General features: G+C 40.1%; 1 protein-coding gene across 1 annotated transcript in view; it reads right to left on the reverse strand.

Moving 5' to 3' along the window:
* Positions 1 to 18,508, reverse strand: part of LOC115432942 (CLIP-associating protein 1-B-like) — a 97,109-nt gene that overhangs the window by 30,321 nt on the left and 48,280 nt on the right. The window contains 9 exon segments of the mRNA XM_030154055.1: positions 3,735 to 3,791; positions 4,726 to 4,830; positions 5,769 to 5,954; positions 7,277 to 7,372; positions 11,700 to 11,897; positions 12,069 to 12,112; positions 13,686 to 13,853; positions 13,980 to 14,057; positions 16,728 to 16,787. Coding sequence (XP_030009915.1) covers positions 3,735 to 3,791; positions 4,726 to 4,830; positions 5,769 to 5,954; positions 7,277 to 7,372; positions 11,700 to 11,897; positions 12,069 to 12,112; positions 13,686 to 13,853; positions 13,980 to 14,057; positions 16,728 to 16,787 — 992 coding nt within the window.

The following is an 18,508-nucleotide window of genomic DNA, read 5'->3' on the forward strand; positions in this document are numbered from 1 at the left end:
AGGAATTCTGTTGTCGGTAATTCTAAAATGGCCTTGACTGTCACCAGACATGAAGGAATCCTGTTCATTTCAAATCCTGATCTCACTGACAGTAGTAGTCCAGACAGAATATGTGCATTTGAAAAACTCAGTGTCAGCCCCCAAATGTTGTTCATGTTGACGTTGTGTGCTTTGGTCTGAGGCTCCGCCCATCACCCATCTGCCAATCACAGAGTCAGTAGCCTTTCGGCATCCAGGTTGGCAGTTCCACTGAGCTGCAGCTGAACATTTCTGATCATAAATGTCTGACCTTAATAAACCTAAAAGGACTTGGATTACTCCCAAATATGTCAAAGTGACAAAGTGAGAAACAAAACAAGGATCTGAATAGGAGATGATTTAGAAACATGGAGACGGCTGAAAACAGAGAAGAATTTGAAGACTGATGCCGGCTCGGCCTTAGACTGACCACCGTAAGAACCACTGAGGGGGGGTACGGTAGTGATCCATGCTGCTTGTACTAAAGTGAAATTTAAGGCTCATTTCCCTTTTCTCTATCTCCTGAATCTTCACAAACTTTCATTTGAGTGTTTGTCCTGTTCTATTATATATTATACTGATGCAGAATAAGTCTGGTGAGGATTTTTTTGTATGAAATTTATGGTGTGGTGGACAGGATTAGTGGAAACACTAGTAGTAGACGCTCATGCTGGATCTGGCAGCCCCTAGTCTGGGGGAGGAGCAGAGGAGACCACACTCTACAGTATTTGGAATGTGACTGCAGTACCAGTTTTGGCCACAATCCTACACACAGCACCTTTAAGCTTAACAAAATCGATTGTGTTCTCATTTTCTTTGATTCCAAATCTGAAACTTCTGCTTGTAGCCCAAAATGTTTTGTCATATGTTTGCTTGCAAGTTCAAGTGGTACTTACTTCTGGGTCAAAATCATTTGTGAGTTGAAAAGTTTTCCTTTCAAGTTCAAGTGAACGTGATGGGCGGGATCTGCATGAGTAGAAGGGGTGCATTCCTATTGGTAGTTTGCTTCAGATTGACGTGGGTACATGGTAGGAGCTGGAGCTGTGCCTACTGTGTTCCCACTGGGTATGTCATGAGAACCCATACTCACGATACCATTCGATACTATGATGAAAAAAGAAACGTCGATACTCATTTTTTTAATAAACAGAAAAACTGAAGCCTGCGTAAGAATCGGTACCATTGGTAGGGTACTACTGTTCCAGAACTGATGTGGTCAGTACGTGTTGACAGAACACATGCAACAGGTTCAGGAACTAGTGACAGAATGGACACAGCTGCAGCTAAAGCTCCGCCTCCTCTAATGGACACAGCTGCAGCTAAAGCTCCGCCTCCTCTAATGGACACAGCTGCAGCTAAAGCTCCGCCTCCTCTAATGGACACAAAAGCACCAACAGTCATGTGTGGAAGTATTACCGGTAGATGACCACCACGTGGTTATCGACACACTTAAGCCACTATGTAAACACCACAACCACGGAATTCAAATGAAAGGGGGGGGGTATGTGGAGACAGACCCCCAGATCTGTTTAAAGAATCCAAGGTGAGTTCTGTTCTTCAACATCTGACATGTGACACCATCAGAGCTCACACTGGTCCCATGGCCCCACACAGTTTTTACAGCCGGGCCCGTTCGGACCACCGCTGATACGACATGTAGACAACAAGAAACTCTACCAGTGGACACTAACAGGTGGACCGCGGTCCTGGTCCGGACCCAGAAGCCGTCCCATATGGACCCGGACCTCCAGCTGGTGGTGGAGCGCTTCTATTTGAGCCGACGCAGCTGAAGGTGGAGTAGATGAGGAAAAACACAGACCACTGGCATGTATGTAGAACCATCCCATTCAGCCAATCAGGTGTGTTCATTCAGAGCAGTAAACTGTGACTGACAGTGATGAGACAGTTAGAGGCAACAGTAAGATTCATTTATATGCAAATACTTCAAGGATTTCTTGTTTTTAAGTTTATGGGTTCTTATGATTTTTTTTTTTGTTTGTTTGTTTTTTTACTGTGGTATGGACTTTGGTATCGAGAACCGTGTCATTTTAGTGGTGTCAGTTTCTATTCCTGAATTTTTGGTATTGTGACATCCCTAGTCGTGTTCAAGTGGGTGGGAGGACCAGGCACCAGCCACACTGTCAATCCCAAGGAAACCACCAATAGAAATCCACCCCTTCTGCTGGTGGAGACCCCACCCTTCACGTTCACTTGAACTTACAAGCAGAAGTTTTAAAATGACAAAACATCGAAATGAAAGACAATGAGAACGCAATCGATTTTGTTCAGCTTAAAAATGTTGAAATCTTCATTTCAGTTTTCAAGTCTTGATTTTTTGTTTCAAACCTGTATTTTTTCTTTGGCTTTATTTCCCTTTGTTTGAATAATAAAGACACAAAATTATCTTCATAAAAAAAAACAAAAAAAAAACAAAAAAAAAAAAAAAAAAACCATCAGAAAACAACAACTTTGAAGTGAATTTGAATGAGTGAATTGTTTAGGATGGGTTCATTTTTATTTCCATCTAATGGACAAATATAGAAGCTGGTGAAACCCAACCCTAAACAGTTAGTAGACACAGGGATTCTGGGACAACATGCAAAAAGAAAGAGGGCGTAAAAAAAAAAAACTGTTTCATGAAAAATACAGACACCAAGCAGGACGGTCTGAAGCAGAAAAATAAACATCTGACGTAAAAATTAAGAATAAAACTGAGGATTCGGCCAAATGTGATCATCATGAACTCATCCTCATCAGGAGGCCTTTCTGTAAAACTAGTCTCCATCGTCCCTGTTCGTCAGCGTCTGTTCTATGTTGAATGTTTGAGGTTGTCAGGTTCTGTCTCTGTGTTCCAGTCCTGTGGTCTGGATGAAGGAGATCAATCTAACTATACAAGTGGGCGGGACTTTCACTGGAGGAGAACTCAACTCATCCAATCACAGTCCATATATGGCTTCTATCAGTGACCAATAGGAACTAGACTGATATCTGGAACCATTTACATGTTAGAAACCTGCAGAAAATGGACCGGAGATTGTTTATTTAGTTCGTTTTCTCTAATTTCCTTCATTATTTGTGTTATTTTTGTCCTTTTTTGAGTTTATTTTGTTAATTTGCATCAGTGTTTGCTTCATTTTGGTTGTTTTTGGCGTTTATTTAGTTAATTTTCTTCAATTTCCTTCATTATTTGCTTTATTTTTGTCCTTTTTGGTGTTTATTTTGTTAATTTTCTTCAGCATTTGCTTCATTTTTGTTGTTTTTGGTGTTTATTTTGTGAAATTTCTTCAGCATTTGCTTCATTTTTGTTGTTTATTTAGTTAATTTTCTTCAGTTTCTTTCAGAATTTCCTTCATTTTTTGACTTCTATCAGTGATCAATAGGAACTAGACTGATATCTGGAACCTTTTACATGTTAGAAACCATCAGAATATGGACCAGTAGAAGGAAAGGAACATTTGGAGTATTTGTGCTTCATCTTTCCAGTCAAATCTACTTGTTCTATCCTCGCAGTGAAGAAATAATCATCTGGTTATTTTTCTGTGGATGCACAAACAAAAAGCAGGCGAGAAGCAGAAAAGCCGTTCTGAGCTACAGTCTGGACGTGCAGCGGTAGCCGTGAGCGGCGTCCATGCAGGGACGAACGTCAAAAAGCAGAAACCACGTCAGTCAGAGCGGTGGTAAATGACTGAGCCACAACACCGCCCCCTACTGGTCACCTGAGTAGCACTCGGCCGAGGACAGGGCGCTGGTCGAATGGGAGTGACGGCGAGTCGCTGCAGGAGGAGAGGGAAGTCATTGTTACTACGGCAACGATCTGAGCGTTGGCTGCAGCTATTGTGGCTTCACATATAGTTAATAACAGGATTAAAGCAGAACCTGGACGTTTAGACAGAACACGCAGAAACGGAAAAATGCAGCAGAAGAAGAGAAAAGAGGAACGAACAAAAAGAAAAGCAAACCGAAGCCTTAAACACAGTTCTCATTAACCCTCTGTTATCCCACCCACTGAGGTCACTCTAACCACCTAAAGCTGTAACCTGCACAGCACCGAGTAACCGCAGAATGGTTTTAGGAAAGTTTCACTTTAACCTTTTATTTACTTTATTTTTAGTTCATCAACTTGAGACATAAATAAAAATACCAAATACTCAATAACTGTCATATTTTGAACCCTTTAAATTACATATTTTTTTAATGGTAACAAACCATATTTTTTGATGCCAAAAAAAAAAAAAAAAAAAAAAAAAAAATATATATATATATATATATATATATATATATATATTCAATATTCTACATAAAAATTTAATTAGTTATTTTCTTGTGTTTTCTTTTTAACAAATGGATTTTGCATCATTAATTTACCATTTTTCAATACTAATTAATTAACTTCTTTCTATTATCGAGGGCATGCATTTGGGTTTGTTCTTTGTAAATGTAAAAAAAAAATTCAATAGAAAACATTTTACAATAATAATAATAATAATAAATCAGATAAAACAATAAGAAGTGTTTGTGGACAGACTGAGGAGTGGGCTGACAGACGCTGCTCTAAAAGCCTTTCTTTTCTGGACACTGGACAGTGAACGACTGGTGGGTCGGGGTCTTTGGTTCTGTACTCACCCAGGGGGGACAAACCCCTGGGGTCTTTGGTTCTGTACTCACCCAGGGGGGACAAACCCCTGGGGTCTTAGGTTCTGTACTCACCCAGGGGGGAGAAACCCCTGGCGGGGCTGGTGTCGCGGCTGCTCTCGCGACTGGTTTCACGGCTGCAGCCCTGACTCATGCTGGGTCGAGGGATTCGGCTCCGGGCTGGGGGGGGGGGGGTCGAGGCAGACAGACAGACAGACAGACAGAAGCGCAGGAGGAGGGGTTAGCTGGACAGACGGTCAGACCTGCAGCTGTGCAGAGGGTTAGTCAGGCTGGAGACGTGGACGACAGGACTTTGAGGACAGGAGTGTGTGCAGCTTTAAAGGGTGCAGATGTGGAACGACTGAAGACCTTCATCACTACCATCAAGACAAAACAAACATCCACTAAACCGCTTTAACTCCAATGCTAATGGTAATTTTAGCGCTTTTGCTACTTCCTGTCTCTGCTCATGTTGACTGCAGACAGATTACAACCCTGGACATTAGTGGACAAGTGTCAGGCGTCAAAAGATGCAAACTGTGGGTCTGCTTTTTAATTATTCTGAATCAACATGAGCCCGTTTACGTAACAATAACAATCTGATAACTGTTATAATCAAAAAACTGCAAAAATCAAATCTGACACGTTTACATACACTTCAGAACTGCGCAAATGGAAAAACCCTTTTTTAGACGCTCTAGTCTCTTATCAGACTTTTTTCCGAGTTCGTATGTACATAGTGGTGGTAGAATTTAACTTCCTGTTATTGTCTTCTGCTCACGTTTGACGACAAAACTTCTGTTTTCTATGATTTGAATTGTGTTTACAGATGCACAGACGTAAAAGAACTAAATAAATCAGATGAACCTGTACACATGCATGAAGACAGCAGAGTACTGGACACACATCCAGGTGTGTTAATCGGATTTGTCACAATCTGATTACTGCTGTTACCAGATTAAACAGATCAGATTATACTGTTTACATGATATAATCCCTGATAACTCCAGACATCGGATACTGATCGGAGTATTAGTGTGGATGTAAACGGGTTCAATGACTGACTCTGGATTGAAATTGTCGTCCAAACGTTGACATGTCCCCGTGTCCGTTCCTACCGGTGCCTGATCTGCTGGGGCTCGTCTCTCGGCTGCAGCCCTGGCTGCGGTGACCTCGGGGTCGGCCCTTCTCCATGGTGCCGCCGGAAATGCAGCCGGTGGCGGCGGCGGTGCCCATGGTCGGTCTAGGGATCCTGCCATAGGTGGAGCTCAGGAGGCGACCGGGAGACCCCGACCTGCTGCCGGCTGGAAAACAGTGGAAATGTTTCAGGACGCGTCCTGCTGTCCACAGGCTACCGCCAAATGAGACTGTGAAAGAAGGACTTCTGCACACACTCCTCAGTCAGATACAAAATCTAGGAACAGTAATATTAAGACTGACTGTTAAAACTGGACTGTGGCTTTTTTTGTGGTAGAGTATCAAATACATCTGTACGACAGAAAAAGTGTAAGACCTGTACTGAAGTACAAATGACAAAAACTAGGACCAGTGTCCCTGTCAGTGTCATGTTCTATCACGGATCAATACCCAATGAATTTAGAGAAATGTTCGTCGAAAGTCTGGACCTTTTAAGCACAAGTGTCGAAGAAATGTTCATCAGAAAACAGGATCTTATATGTGCAAACGTCGGAGAAATGTTTGGTGGAAGTCTGGACCTTATAAGTGTAAACGTCGGAGAAATGTTCGTCGGAAGTCAGGACCCTTATATGTGCAAATGTCGGAAAACGTTCGTCGAAAGTCTGGACCTTATAAGCGTAAACGTCGGAGAAATGTTCGTCGGAAAACAGGATCTTATATGTGCAAATGTCGGAAAACGTTCGTCGGAAGTCTGGACCTTATAAGCGTAAACGTCGGAGAAATGTTAGTCGGAAAACAGGATCTTATATGTGCAAATGTCGGAAAACGTTCGTCGGAAGTCTGGACCTTATAAGCGTAAATGTCGGAGAAATGTTCGTCGGAAAACAGGATCTTATATGTGCAAATGTCGGAAAACGTTCGTCGGAAGTCTGGACCTTATAAGCGTAAATGTTGGAGAAATGTTCGTCAGAAGTCTGGACCTTATATGTGCAAATGCCATGACAGAACTAGTTATAAAATGTGACAAATTAAGCAGGAATTCAAACGGGTTGTAGAAATCCACTGGATTTTTGCCCAAATGAATCTAAAGATAGTTTAGCAGCAGCTGAAGGGTTCAAATTCAAACTGTCTGAACTATTAGGGTTCAAATACACAAATAAATGAACCACAGACTAAGAAAAGTTGGTTTAGACAAATATGAGCCCGTTAAGGTCCATCTATGACTTCCTATCAGTGATCAATAGGAACTCTATTGATATCTGGAACTATTTACATGTTATAAACCATCAGAATGTGGACCCGTACAGGGAAAGGCACATTTTCAACATTTCAAACTTTTGTCCAAAATCGTATCCTATCGGCTGGTGAGCTAAAAAGCAACTAGCAATTTAAAAAAATAAAAAATGAAAAATGAGCAAATAAGGACCTGAATATTCTATCAGCGCTGTGTTTAGTTTATATTACATCACATTTGATTGACGTTACTCACGCTGAGACTGAGAAACCACCTTCCCCCGGCTCCGCCCCCTGGTGTCGGTCACCGTGGGACCGTTCCCGGCGCTCGTCCTTCTGGTCCGGACTCGACCTGGAGACACAGCGGGACGGTTCAGTCAGATAAAGAGCTGCCAGGTCGGACATGTTCTACACCTGGGTCATGCACACAGTCACATAGTGGTGGTGGGGGGTGGGGGTGGGGGGGTTCAGCGGATACACAGGATCCCCTTCATAACATCAAACCGACCTTCAATGGACAAACGGTGCTTCTACTAAAAACACACCACACCTTTGTACTGGACGTGTTCGTCACCCCATGAACAGACAGACTGGATGAACGTGGAGCGTGCAAACCTCAGTTCAAACACAAGGGGGCGCTGTGACGGACAGAGGACACATGCACCAGGGGGTCAACTGGTCCGACCAAGCCAAATTTAAGACTCAAGACATTTTTACAGGCGTCAAATTTACAACCTTCCATTCACATACTGGATGTAACAGTCCAACAGGCCTCACAGGTATTATACACCCACAGGAACAAAAAGACACTAAAATACACACAAAATAACACAAATATACACTACAACACACTAAAATGCAAAAAAATAAACAAGACTACTCTAAAATACACACAAAAACAAATATACACTACAACACACTAAAATGCAATAAACAAACAAAACTATTCTAAAATACACTAAAAATACACAAAAATACAAAAACAAATATACACTACAATACACTAAAATACAATAAAACAAAAAAACTATTCTAAAATACACACAAAAAAATACAAATATACACTACAACACATTAAAATGCACTAAAACAAACAAAACCATTCTAAAAATATACTAACATATACTAAAATACACTAAAATGCAAATATGCACTAACATGCACTAAAATACACAAAAAGCTATTATAAACTAAAATACACTAAAATACTATAAAATACACGAAAATGCACTAAAATACACAAAAATGCTAATATAAACTAAAATACACTAAAATGCACTAAAATACACAAAAATGCTAATATAAATTAAAATACACTAAAATGCACTAAAATACACAAAAATGCTAATATAAAATAAAATACACAAAAATGCTAACATACACTAAAATACAAAATGCACTAAAATACATCACAATGTAAATATACTATAAAATACACAAAACTGCTAATATAAACTAAAATACACTAATATACACTAAAACATACAAAAATGGTAATATACACTTAAATATCATAAATACAAAACATTTCTAAATGCACTAAAATACACAAACATATGCTAAAATACACAAGAATACACTAAAATACACAAAAAAACACTAAAATAAAAAAGTAAACACTAACATACACAAAGATATTTGTATTATTGTGTACGTTTTGCAAGTGCATATATGTTAAATTTCATTGCATGTTTGAAATAAATCACTAAAATCAAAATCAAATCAAAATCAAACACTAAAATGCACCAAAAGTCACAAACAACATACACAAAAGTAGAATACACAAAAAATGTAAAAATACACAAAACATACACCATCATCCAGAAAAAAATACACAAAAAAACCCACGGAATACACAGTCAGAGTATCTGCAGGTTTGATGAAGCCAAAATCATGAGTTTTAAGACGTGTTTTCAAGGCTAAAATGCACTAAAATAGACAAAAAAGGACGGAAAGACAGACGGAATGTGTTTGTTGTGCAGCTTCAGTGGATCCAGAACAGAGACAATATGTCATGTACCGGCGCCGTCAGAAGGTGGTGCTACAGGCCACGTTACAACACCACCAATAGAAGAAGTGGAGTTTCCCACAAAAAACACCTGTAGTTTTTTTGGGTTTTTTTGTTTTTTTTTTTTTTTGGGGGGGGGGGGGGTCCACAGATGAGACGGAGGAGTAATGTGGTATCCATGGTAACTGTAGTATGACCAGACGCGTTTTGGCCGTTTGGCGGATCAGTCAGACAAACGCCATGCATTACAGTCCATGCACTGAACCGACCAATCACAGACCAGCACCGTCACAGCACTGAACCGACCAATCACAGACCAGCACTGTCACAGCACTGAACCGACCAATCACAGATGAGCAACCGTCACAGAAAACTGATGGAGACTGAACACACACACACACACACACACACACACACACACACACAGCTTACCGTTGGCGTTAACCGAACACGAGCCGTCTGGACGGTGGGTGGGCCCAGGAGAGACACAACACGGGTTAAGGGTCAGGGGTCAGAGGTCAGGGGTCAGAGGTCAGGGGTCAGGTTTTGGATATGCTTTAGTAAAGAGGGCGGGAACCATCGGGAACGCTGATTGATTTGACATTTTAAAGGCGTCTGTCCCAAGAAACCTCTGCTATGAACTTCAACTGATTCTGGATTTGGAGAAGAAGGTTCTAGAAATCTAGACATAGATGACCCTCGGTGTGACCTTTCAGTGTCACTCGAGGTCAAAGGTCATGGCAACAAATGACAGCCCACATGTGACTTCCAATCTGCCGTCAATAATAATTATATTAATTATCTTCAACTGTTTTCAAGTTACAGCACTTTGAAATGAGTCCCATTATAAACCAACGGGGATTTTTTTTTTTTATTTCAAAAATTCATTAAAAAAATTTCAAAAATCTGTAATTGTCAATTCTTTGAACAAACTTGGTAGACCTCTGCTAGGAATTTCAACTGATTGTGGCTGAGGGTTTTGGATTCTTGACAAATTGTTTATGGACGGACCCTTTGAGCCGTTGGGACTAAAAAAAAATGACAGTTACATTTACAAACTACCCTTTTACAAAAAAATATGAACAATCTGACCAAATATGAACATCAAACGTCTTAAGAGACTTAAGTGTAATTCTAACGTCATTTTGTCAATATCTTTCACGTTTTTGTTCATTTTTGTGCATGTTTTGTTTCTGTTATTGCTTAAATTGATTATGTTTGTTGTTTTTTTTCCGTTTACTGTGTTCATGATTCTCAGATTCCTCAAAAATACTAAATGTTTGGTGTATTTGTAGATCCACTGTGACCTGTAAGTTGTGATGCAAGGTTATAATAGTTTTGGATTGTTCATTATAGCTTACTTTTGACTTTTTTTCTCTAATTCAGTTACTTTTAATTCATTTTTAGAGCAGGTTTGCTAGTTTTTATTATGTTCATGTATTTGGCAGATGCTTTTTTCTAAAGCAACTTACAGGGGAAAACCAATTAAATCACTCAATCAATCAAATTTTATTTATATAGCGCCAGACCGCAACAAAAAAGTTATCTCATGACACTTTATATATAGAGTTGGTCAAAAACCAGACTCTAAGCCAATTTACAGAAACCCAACAGAATCATTAGTTTCATTTTTTTCTAAATGCTTAGTTTTAGTTTAGTCATAGTATTAATTTTAGTTTTGTCGTATCTTTTCTCTTCTTCTCTGTCGTTGTATTCAAATAAATCCCAGACAGGACTCTGCTGCTTTCTCCCAACTTTAGTCTCCATGTTTCCAGGTAGAGTGGGGACCAGAAGACGACTGGAAACCACAAGCGACGGACCGTCAAGTGTCGTATGGTGCCGCTAGCTAAAATTGCTAGAGCGAAATAAATCGATTTTGTATCAATCTGACGTCGACAAAGACGAAAGCGAAGGAAATTTGATCCATAATTTTTATGTTTTAGTTTTGTAAGCACACAATACAGTTTCAGTTAGTTATCATTTTCTCTTTTAATTATAGTTTTTATTTATTTCAGTTAACGAAAATGATTTTTCAATTCTAATTTTCGTCATTTCATTAGTTTTCATTAACGATAATAACCTTGTTGTGATGTACATGTATAAATGATAAACTGAGGCAGAATATTGATAAAATTTTGCTTATTTTTTTGAAGAAGTTTCAGGTTGTTGGTGATTGTTCAAGCTTTTCACCAAATTTTAAGGGACAGTTTGAAGTTGGAAACATTTTCCTATTGTAATTTTACCTTTTTCACCCTAAAACACAGAGAAGAGCTTGGAGTTGTCATTATTTATGAGTAATTATGTTATTTTACTGGTTCTGGCCCACTGCCACTGAAAACGCCTTCTGCAAGTGGTCCAATCCATTCACAGGATGTTTTTTACGATAATTTGTAACACTTGTATTTACAGTTTTAGCCACTAATACCACGCCGGTATCTTTGCAAATGCTAGTTTTCATCATTGTTTGTTAGAATTGCACATTTACAGTGTACAGTTTTAAAGAATTCAATCACATTAATGCAGAAAAAAACAAACTGTCTGTAAATTTTCATTTTTAATTGCCCAGCATTATTGGTTCTATTACACACTTTAAGTCCACAGTACCAACAGGACTTCTGGGAAATGTAGTTTTTAAATCAAAGGCAGATACGAGTGGTTAAATGTGTCTCACCCAGCGAGGCGTACGATCCAGGAGGCAGAGCCGAGGCGGAACTGAAGGGCGGGGCCTGCATGGCGGCGGGGACGGCCGGCATCCGGGTTCGGGCCGTTGCCGTGGCGGCGGCGTTGACGTCCACGTCGCTGCGAGAGCGATGGAGCGAACCGGACGATGAGGTGGAGGCAGGAGTTCTGGAGGTGGGGGCGGGTTTGGCTGGAGGAAAGAATCACCATGTGGACAAAAATACGACTTTTACGGCAGCTCTGCTATGAGGCTAACGGCTACACAACGAGCTTAAACTGACAGTTTTCCATTGACTTCCACTGATTAACACTGACGTGGATGAAATATGCGATAAAATCAGGAGTCTGAACACGTCCTTACATCGGGTTTGGCTTCCCACGGTGCTTTTGACAGACAGAGGTCGACTGTGAAAACAAACAGACATTTGGTTAATGAACCTTTATGAAACTATAAAACGTCAGGCCAATATCGGGTCGCATTTCTGACGTTTTCTTTCTCTCTTCACTCTATTTGTTCTTTCATCACTAGTCGCTTTTCCATTGACCCTCAAAGTACGCAAATATAACTTGCGCCTAACAGAAAATTTACCTAACAGAAAAACGACAACTTCGCCAAAACTCTCGTCTTTCAAGTAAAAGTTTTTGTACTGGCAAGAGGTGGTTTTTCAGGCGTAGTGCAAATGGTGTATTACGCAAAACTGCAATGGAAAGAGCTTTTTTCACAACTAGAGCCACGTGAATAAAAAAAAAAAAACAGCTGTTGATGGACATTACACAAGAGAAGAAGAAGAGTTTTAAAAGAAACATGTGTCGGTATGTGTGGACATACCAGGAAACCCAATCATTTTAATTTAGTATGAGATACAGGAGTAATATATAATAATAATATATCTGTAAATCAACACCGTATTTACGTTTGTTGCAATGTTTATGGAACGATTTCTCATGTCATCTCACAATAACAAATAAACAAATCATCGCATTTGTGATTTAATGGAAAAACCGCCATTAGACACTTCTGTTTTTTCGACATTTAGTAAATATCGGTAAAGTTTTGCGCAGATGTCCGATGGAAAAGCGACTACTGTCTGCTTTTACAGGTGGTTTCACTATAAACTTATCCACAGAACTCTGCTTTGTTCTGCTTTTTACATCGGGTCATCGACATTAAATATGGCCGCTGCACCGCCTCAACTTCATTTGTCTGGATGAGTTTTTTCAACTAAATCACAAACCTCGGTCCATTTTACAAACATTAGCCACTTTTACACAGATTGATTTCCACAGGTGGAACAGAGGTGGGACAGGCTGGACTTTTACACAGCGGACCTGTGTTCACCAGTCAAAGGGGCGGGGACACAGCGCTCATTTTAACCCCCCGGCGTGGCAGAGATAGGATTAGAGTTAGGGTTTGTTGTTCTAAAAAAAAGTAACTTTATTGTCATAGTTGTAAGATAACTGCACATTTCCTATTTTTATTTGGATAAATATTGTTTCAGAGAGCAGTCTGGCTGAGTTTATTTGTATTGTTCAAGCAAAAAAAAAGTATTTTTAATTTGAACAAAAAGTTATTTAAAGAACAGCAGAAAGAATTGTTAGAATATTGGTGTTTCTTTCAGTAACAGTTATACTTGCACCACTGTTATAATGTTGTTGGGGTAGAGGGGGGCCTGGAGGTTTATGGTCCTCCAAAGGAGGGCCCACAGAAAAAGACTGGGAGCCACGGGGGGGGGGGGGGGGGGGGTTCCTAATCTCCTCCTCCATCTGGATGCTGGTGCTCCTGAAGGTGAGGTGAACCTGTGGAGGCTACGCTCACATTTACACACAAACACTCTCCAGAGCCGCAACTCATAAAGTGAATTTCTCGTACTGCCGTGAACTCGTACTGCCAAGGTTCCACTGTTATCCACCTTCTGTCCTCCTTCTACTCAACTCCTCCATAGTTGATCAATAATTCGGGGGGTGGGGAACGTCTTACTTGAGGCTCTCCTGGGAGGACGAGGACGAGCGGTCGGAGGCAGGAAGTGACATCAGACTGTCGCCGCTCCTCAGGTGAGCCTGCAGAGCCTTCTGATAGGACGACTCCAGAGTCTGGAACAGTTGCTCCGCCTCCCTGCTGAAGTGACCATGGAAACCCCAGTAACACCTGCAACAGCAAACACAAGCACAAACCAGACAGCAGATCCAACCGTCAGGACATCACCAGTGTGTGTCTTCATCTGCCGCTGTTTCCACGTTTCCAGGTGTTTCAGTTACAGAAGATCGTACTCACTTCCTGGCCACGGATCGAGCCTCGGCGTCGGCGTCGTGGATCCCTTTCTTTATCGTCTCCATTAAAACCGTTCCATGTCTACAAAAAACAAACAGGAAGTTCATTTCTCTGGTGGTTTTACCCACATATTCATACACGATATGGACAAAAGTCTGTGGACACGCTGAGTTCAGGGGTTTTGCTGAACTACTCTTTGCTGGGCAGACTGGTGGGTCGCACACAGTGGAGCGCCCCCTTCTGTACAGGAGGGTCATAACAGGAGTTAGAGTGGTGGCAGTTTGACCGTGGAAAAGTAGGTCAGGGTCCGCCACTTCAGAACCGGTCCAGGTTCTGTAGGTCAGGGTCTGCCACTTCAGAACCAGTCCAGGTTCTGTAGGTCAGGGTCTGCCGCTTCAGAACCGGTCCAGGTTCTGTAGGTCAGGGTCTGCCGCTTCAGAACCGGTCCAGGTTCTGTACAGGAGGAACGTATGTAAAAAATGGAAGGTTTTATTCTGGAGTTAGTGTTTACATAATGTGTCCAACACAGACAGAGAGATGGGTAGACAGACAGATGGACAGACAGGTGGAAAGATGGACAGACGGACAGACAGAGAGACAGACGGACAGACCGACGAACAGAGAGAAGACAGACAGACAGATGGACAGATAGATAGAAAGATGGACAGACAGATGGAGAGACCGATGGACACAAAGAGAGACAAAGAGACAGACAGAGAGATGAACAGACAGATGGATGGACAGACAGATGGATGGATGGACAGACAGACATGCTGAAGACAACAGTCCCTTCGGCCACAGTGAAGTGCACATTTTCCACTCACACTGACTTCTATAAGATTTATTTGCAAACATGTGCAGGTCCAGGATTCAGGATTCTGAATCATTTCGTCTCCGTTTAAGGCCGATGTGACTCGGACTTGGCTCGTGTTCGCGTACACTGACGGATCGATGCGAACACGAGATCTCCCCTGACAACGGGGGGGCGGCTCGGGTTTCTCCCTGGTGGTGGAGGGTGGCGGCGGTGGGGGGTGGGGGGTGGGGGCAGGAAGCGGCCCGGTCAAAACACAAAGAGACTGGGACCACGACCCCTCCCCTTGGCATCGCCATGGAAACAGCTGAGCCGGACCCTGACCTGAGTGTCGGTGTCACATTTCTAGACCAATGTTAGTTTCACTTCAGTCCATTTATTATAGTTCAGTCGTCTGCAGCTGAAATCTGAAAGTAAGAAACATTTGGGACAATTCATCTAGTAATTGTATTCATTTTTGTTCATTTGGCTGATTATTTTGATCATTTTGTTAATTTTGTTGATAATTTTGTTGATTATTTTGTTCATTTTTGTTCATTTTGTTTATCATTTTGTTCATTATTTTGTTCATTTTTGTTCATTTTGCTGATCATTTTGTTCATTTGGTTGAATATTTTGTTGATTTTGTCTGTTCATTTCTGCTTCATGTTGAGTTCTGTTTTCAGTTTGTGGCTGGTGTTGCTTATTTTTTTGTTCAGTTTGTTACTGGTCCAAATCCTCAGAAAACGAATGCAATAACTGTCAGATTGTCTGAATAAAAGGGTTAAAGACATGTTTAGTCCAAAGGGAGGTTGATTATTAATGTGTACTGGTTACTGTCTCTTATCAGATGATTTCAGTCCACGCATCTCTTCGCTCAGATTCTCCAAATCTTGGCTCGAAGTCAAACACTAGACTCACAGAAACGCTGACATTTTGCCTCATAAATCCTCCGCCTCAGTTGGTTTTATTTTGTCGCTTTCGTTCTGAATTAAATTGTTGAAACAGCGCAGTGACACCACAACGCAGGCTACAGAGGGGACCACTTCAGCCTTCGGTTTTCCAGTGTGACCGTGAGAAAAAGCAGAAAAAACATTCTAATTCTAACGTTTACTGGGTAGTCGTTTGTTTCCGCATTAACATCTGCTGATTGTCTGTTTTACCGACAGCCCTGAACTACTCCTGTTTCACATCCAGACACTGCACTGCAAATGATTTGGTTCTTAGCAAGATAAAAAACAAACAGACTCAGATTTAGAAGCGTTCGATAATTTATCTTGTTTTAAGAGTTAATTTCTTATTTGAAGTGTTCATACATCTGTAGACATGTTTATTTCTAGATTTAATATTCTGAATTCAAGAAGTCTTGATTTGTTTTGAGTACCTTCAAAGATTCCACATTGACTGTATTATTTTTATTTATTGTTTTGTTTGATATTGGTTTATGTTTCATTTTTATTGTTTTTAATTGTACAGCTATTTCACATCTTTTTAATCTATTCTTGTATTTTATTCTTTTATTTAGCTTTTTTATTCTGCACAACAGTTTTTAATTGTACAGCTGTTTTTATGTCTTTTTAATCTACTCCTGTATTTTATTCTAGTATTTTGCTTTTTTATTCTGTACGACACTGTTTTTAATTGCACAGCTGTTTTTATGTCTTTTTAATCTATTCCTGTATTTTATTCTTTTATTTTGTTTTTTATTTATTCTTCTGTACTGCACTTTGGTCCACTGTGGTTGTTTTTAAGTGCTTTACAGACACAGAGAGCTTAACTGTTAATCTTCCCCTGTAAGTCACTTTGGGAAAAAGCGTCTGCCAAATGCATAAATGTCATGTAACGTACCTTTTTCCTCAGATTCAGTGTTTTTATCTTGCTTTTAGACACCCTTTTTTGCGGTGTGATCAGCTCCGTCCCAGAGCCTGGAAGTAAACGCCATCATTTTTGTCTTTTCTCACCTTTCCAGAGCGTTCGTCTGCCACTCCTGAAGCAACAAGTCCATAAACTCAAAGCAACGCCTGCAACAGAAACAGAAGGTGTTGATGACGAAGACGGACATATGTGAGGCAACGGGCTGACAGGACACACACCAACTGCTTCTGGAATTTAAACAGTTCCAGCGTCCCTGTGCGACAGCGTCTGTTCTGTGTTGAATGTGTGAGGTTCTGTTCTATGTTCCAGGCCTGTGGTCTGGATGCACATCAATCCAACTACAGAAGTGGGCGGGACTTTCACTCATCCAATCACAGTCCATATATGACCTCTATCAGTGATCAATAGGAACTAGACTGATATCTGGAACCATTTACATGTTAGAAACCAGCAGAATATGGCCTGGAGAGCCAGTTTTCTTCCATTTCTTCCATCATTTGCTTCATTTTTGTCGTTTTTGGTGTTTATTTTGTTATGACTTCTATCAGTGATCAGTACTACTAGATTAGGCTGATATCTCAAAGCATTTCCATTTCATAAGCAAGAAATTTGTCAAAAATATTAAAAAAAAAAAAAAATTTAAGTTTGTCAAAATTACGAATAAACTTTATAAACATTGTCAGAAGGAAAATACCAAAAAAATTTTTTGAAATTCATCTGACTAGTAGTTTTGGAGAAGATTGTTGAAATCTAGACAGTGATGACCTTGAGTTTAACCCTTCAAGGTCGCTCGAGGTCAAAGGTCATGGACACAAATCAAAGTCCATATATGCTGGGGCGCTGTAAAAGGGGAAAAAGTTGTGAAAATTTTGTCTAAGGTCCACTGTAAAAGAGAGGCGAAGAAGCTAGGAGTGGGACGTTCAAGTTAAGTTTTACCTTCGTTTTCACACCTAATGCAGTTGTTACAGCACTTATGAAACGCACCCCTGGACCTCTACTTGTTTCAGTACGATGGCAGATTTACAGATAATTCCTTTTCTGAAGGGCCCATAACATTTACTTCCATGGGGTCCATAATTGGTAGCGGCGCCCCAGCATATACGTAAGTAAGTTTTATTTATTTAAGTTTGATTTAGAGAGCACTTTTCACAGACGGTGGGTCACAAAGTGCTTTAAACTGGAAAGAGCATGCACATTTTCTCAGATCAAAAATAGCCTAAAGGATTGCTATAGTGTATAAAACCAAAAACCTTATAAATTCGAAAACTCTCCATATATTGTGTAATTCTTTAGTTCTTCCATATTTAAACTATTGTGTAGTGATACGGGGTAATAATTATAAATCAAATATTAATTTGAATTGTCAATCAAGCACAGTACTTGGCTCCAACAAATCCCCTGTTTATAAAATTAAATGACCTAAAACTACACTATCTTGTCGACCGGAATAATTGTATTTTAATGTCTAAAGCCCATAACCATATGCTCCTCTGCCGTCGACAGGAGATGTTTGGTCAGGCAAAGGAATTATAATTTAAGGGGAACTGAAATCTATAAGAAAATTAAGTGCAGAACAAACATAAAAAGCGAGTGTATCTGTGTTAGAGGGTCCATCTGTGGAATAATCTGGAGCAGAACTTAAACATGTCTGCTTCAATTTGTGCATTTAAAAGAATGTATAAATCCACTATAATAACAAAATATAGAACATTGTCTGAATAACTGAAAATCTAGTTATAGAAGAATGCATAAAATAAGATATTATTGTGTATTGCCTATTTGTAATTAATTAATAAATACAGACTATTGTGATTAGGAGATATTATCACATTTATTAATGATTGTATTTGAAGTAAATATTTGAAGT

The sequence above is a fragment of the Sphaeramia orbicularis genome, chromosome 2, assembly GCF_902148855.1.
Source record: "Sphaeramia orbicularis chromosome 2, fSphaOr1.1, whole genome shotgun sequence".
Classification (NCBI taxonomy): domain Eukaryota; kingdom Metazoa; phylum Chordata; class Actinopteri; order Kurtiformes; family Apogonidae; genus Sphaeramia; species Sphaeramia orbicularis.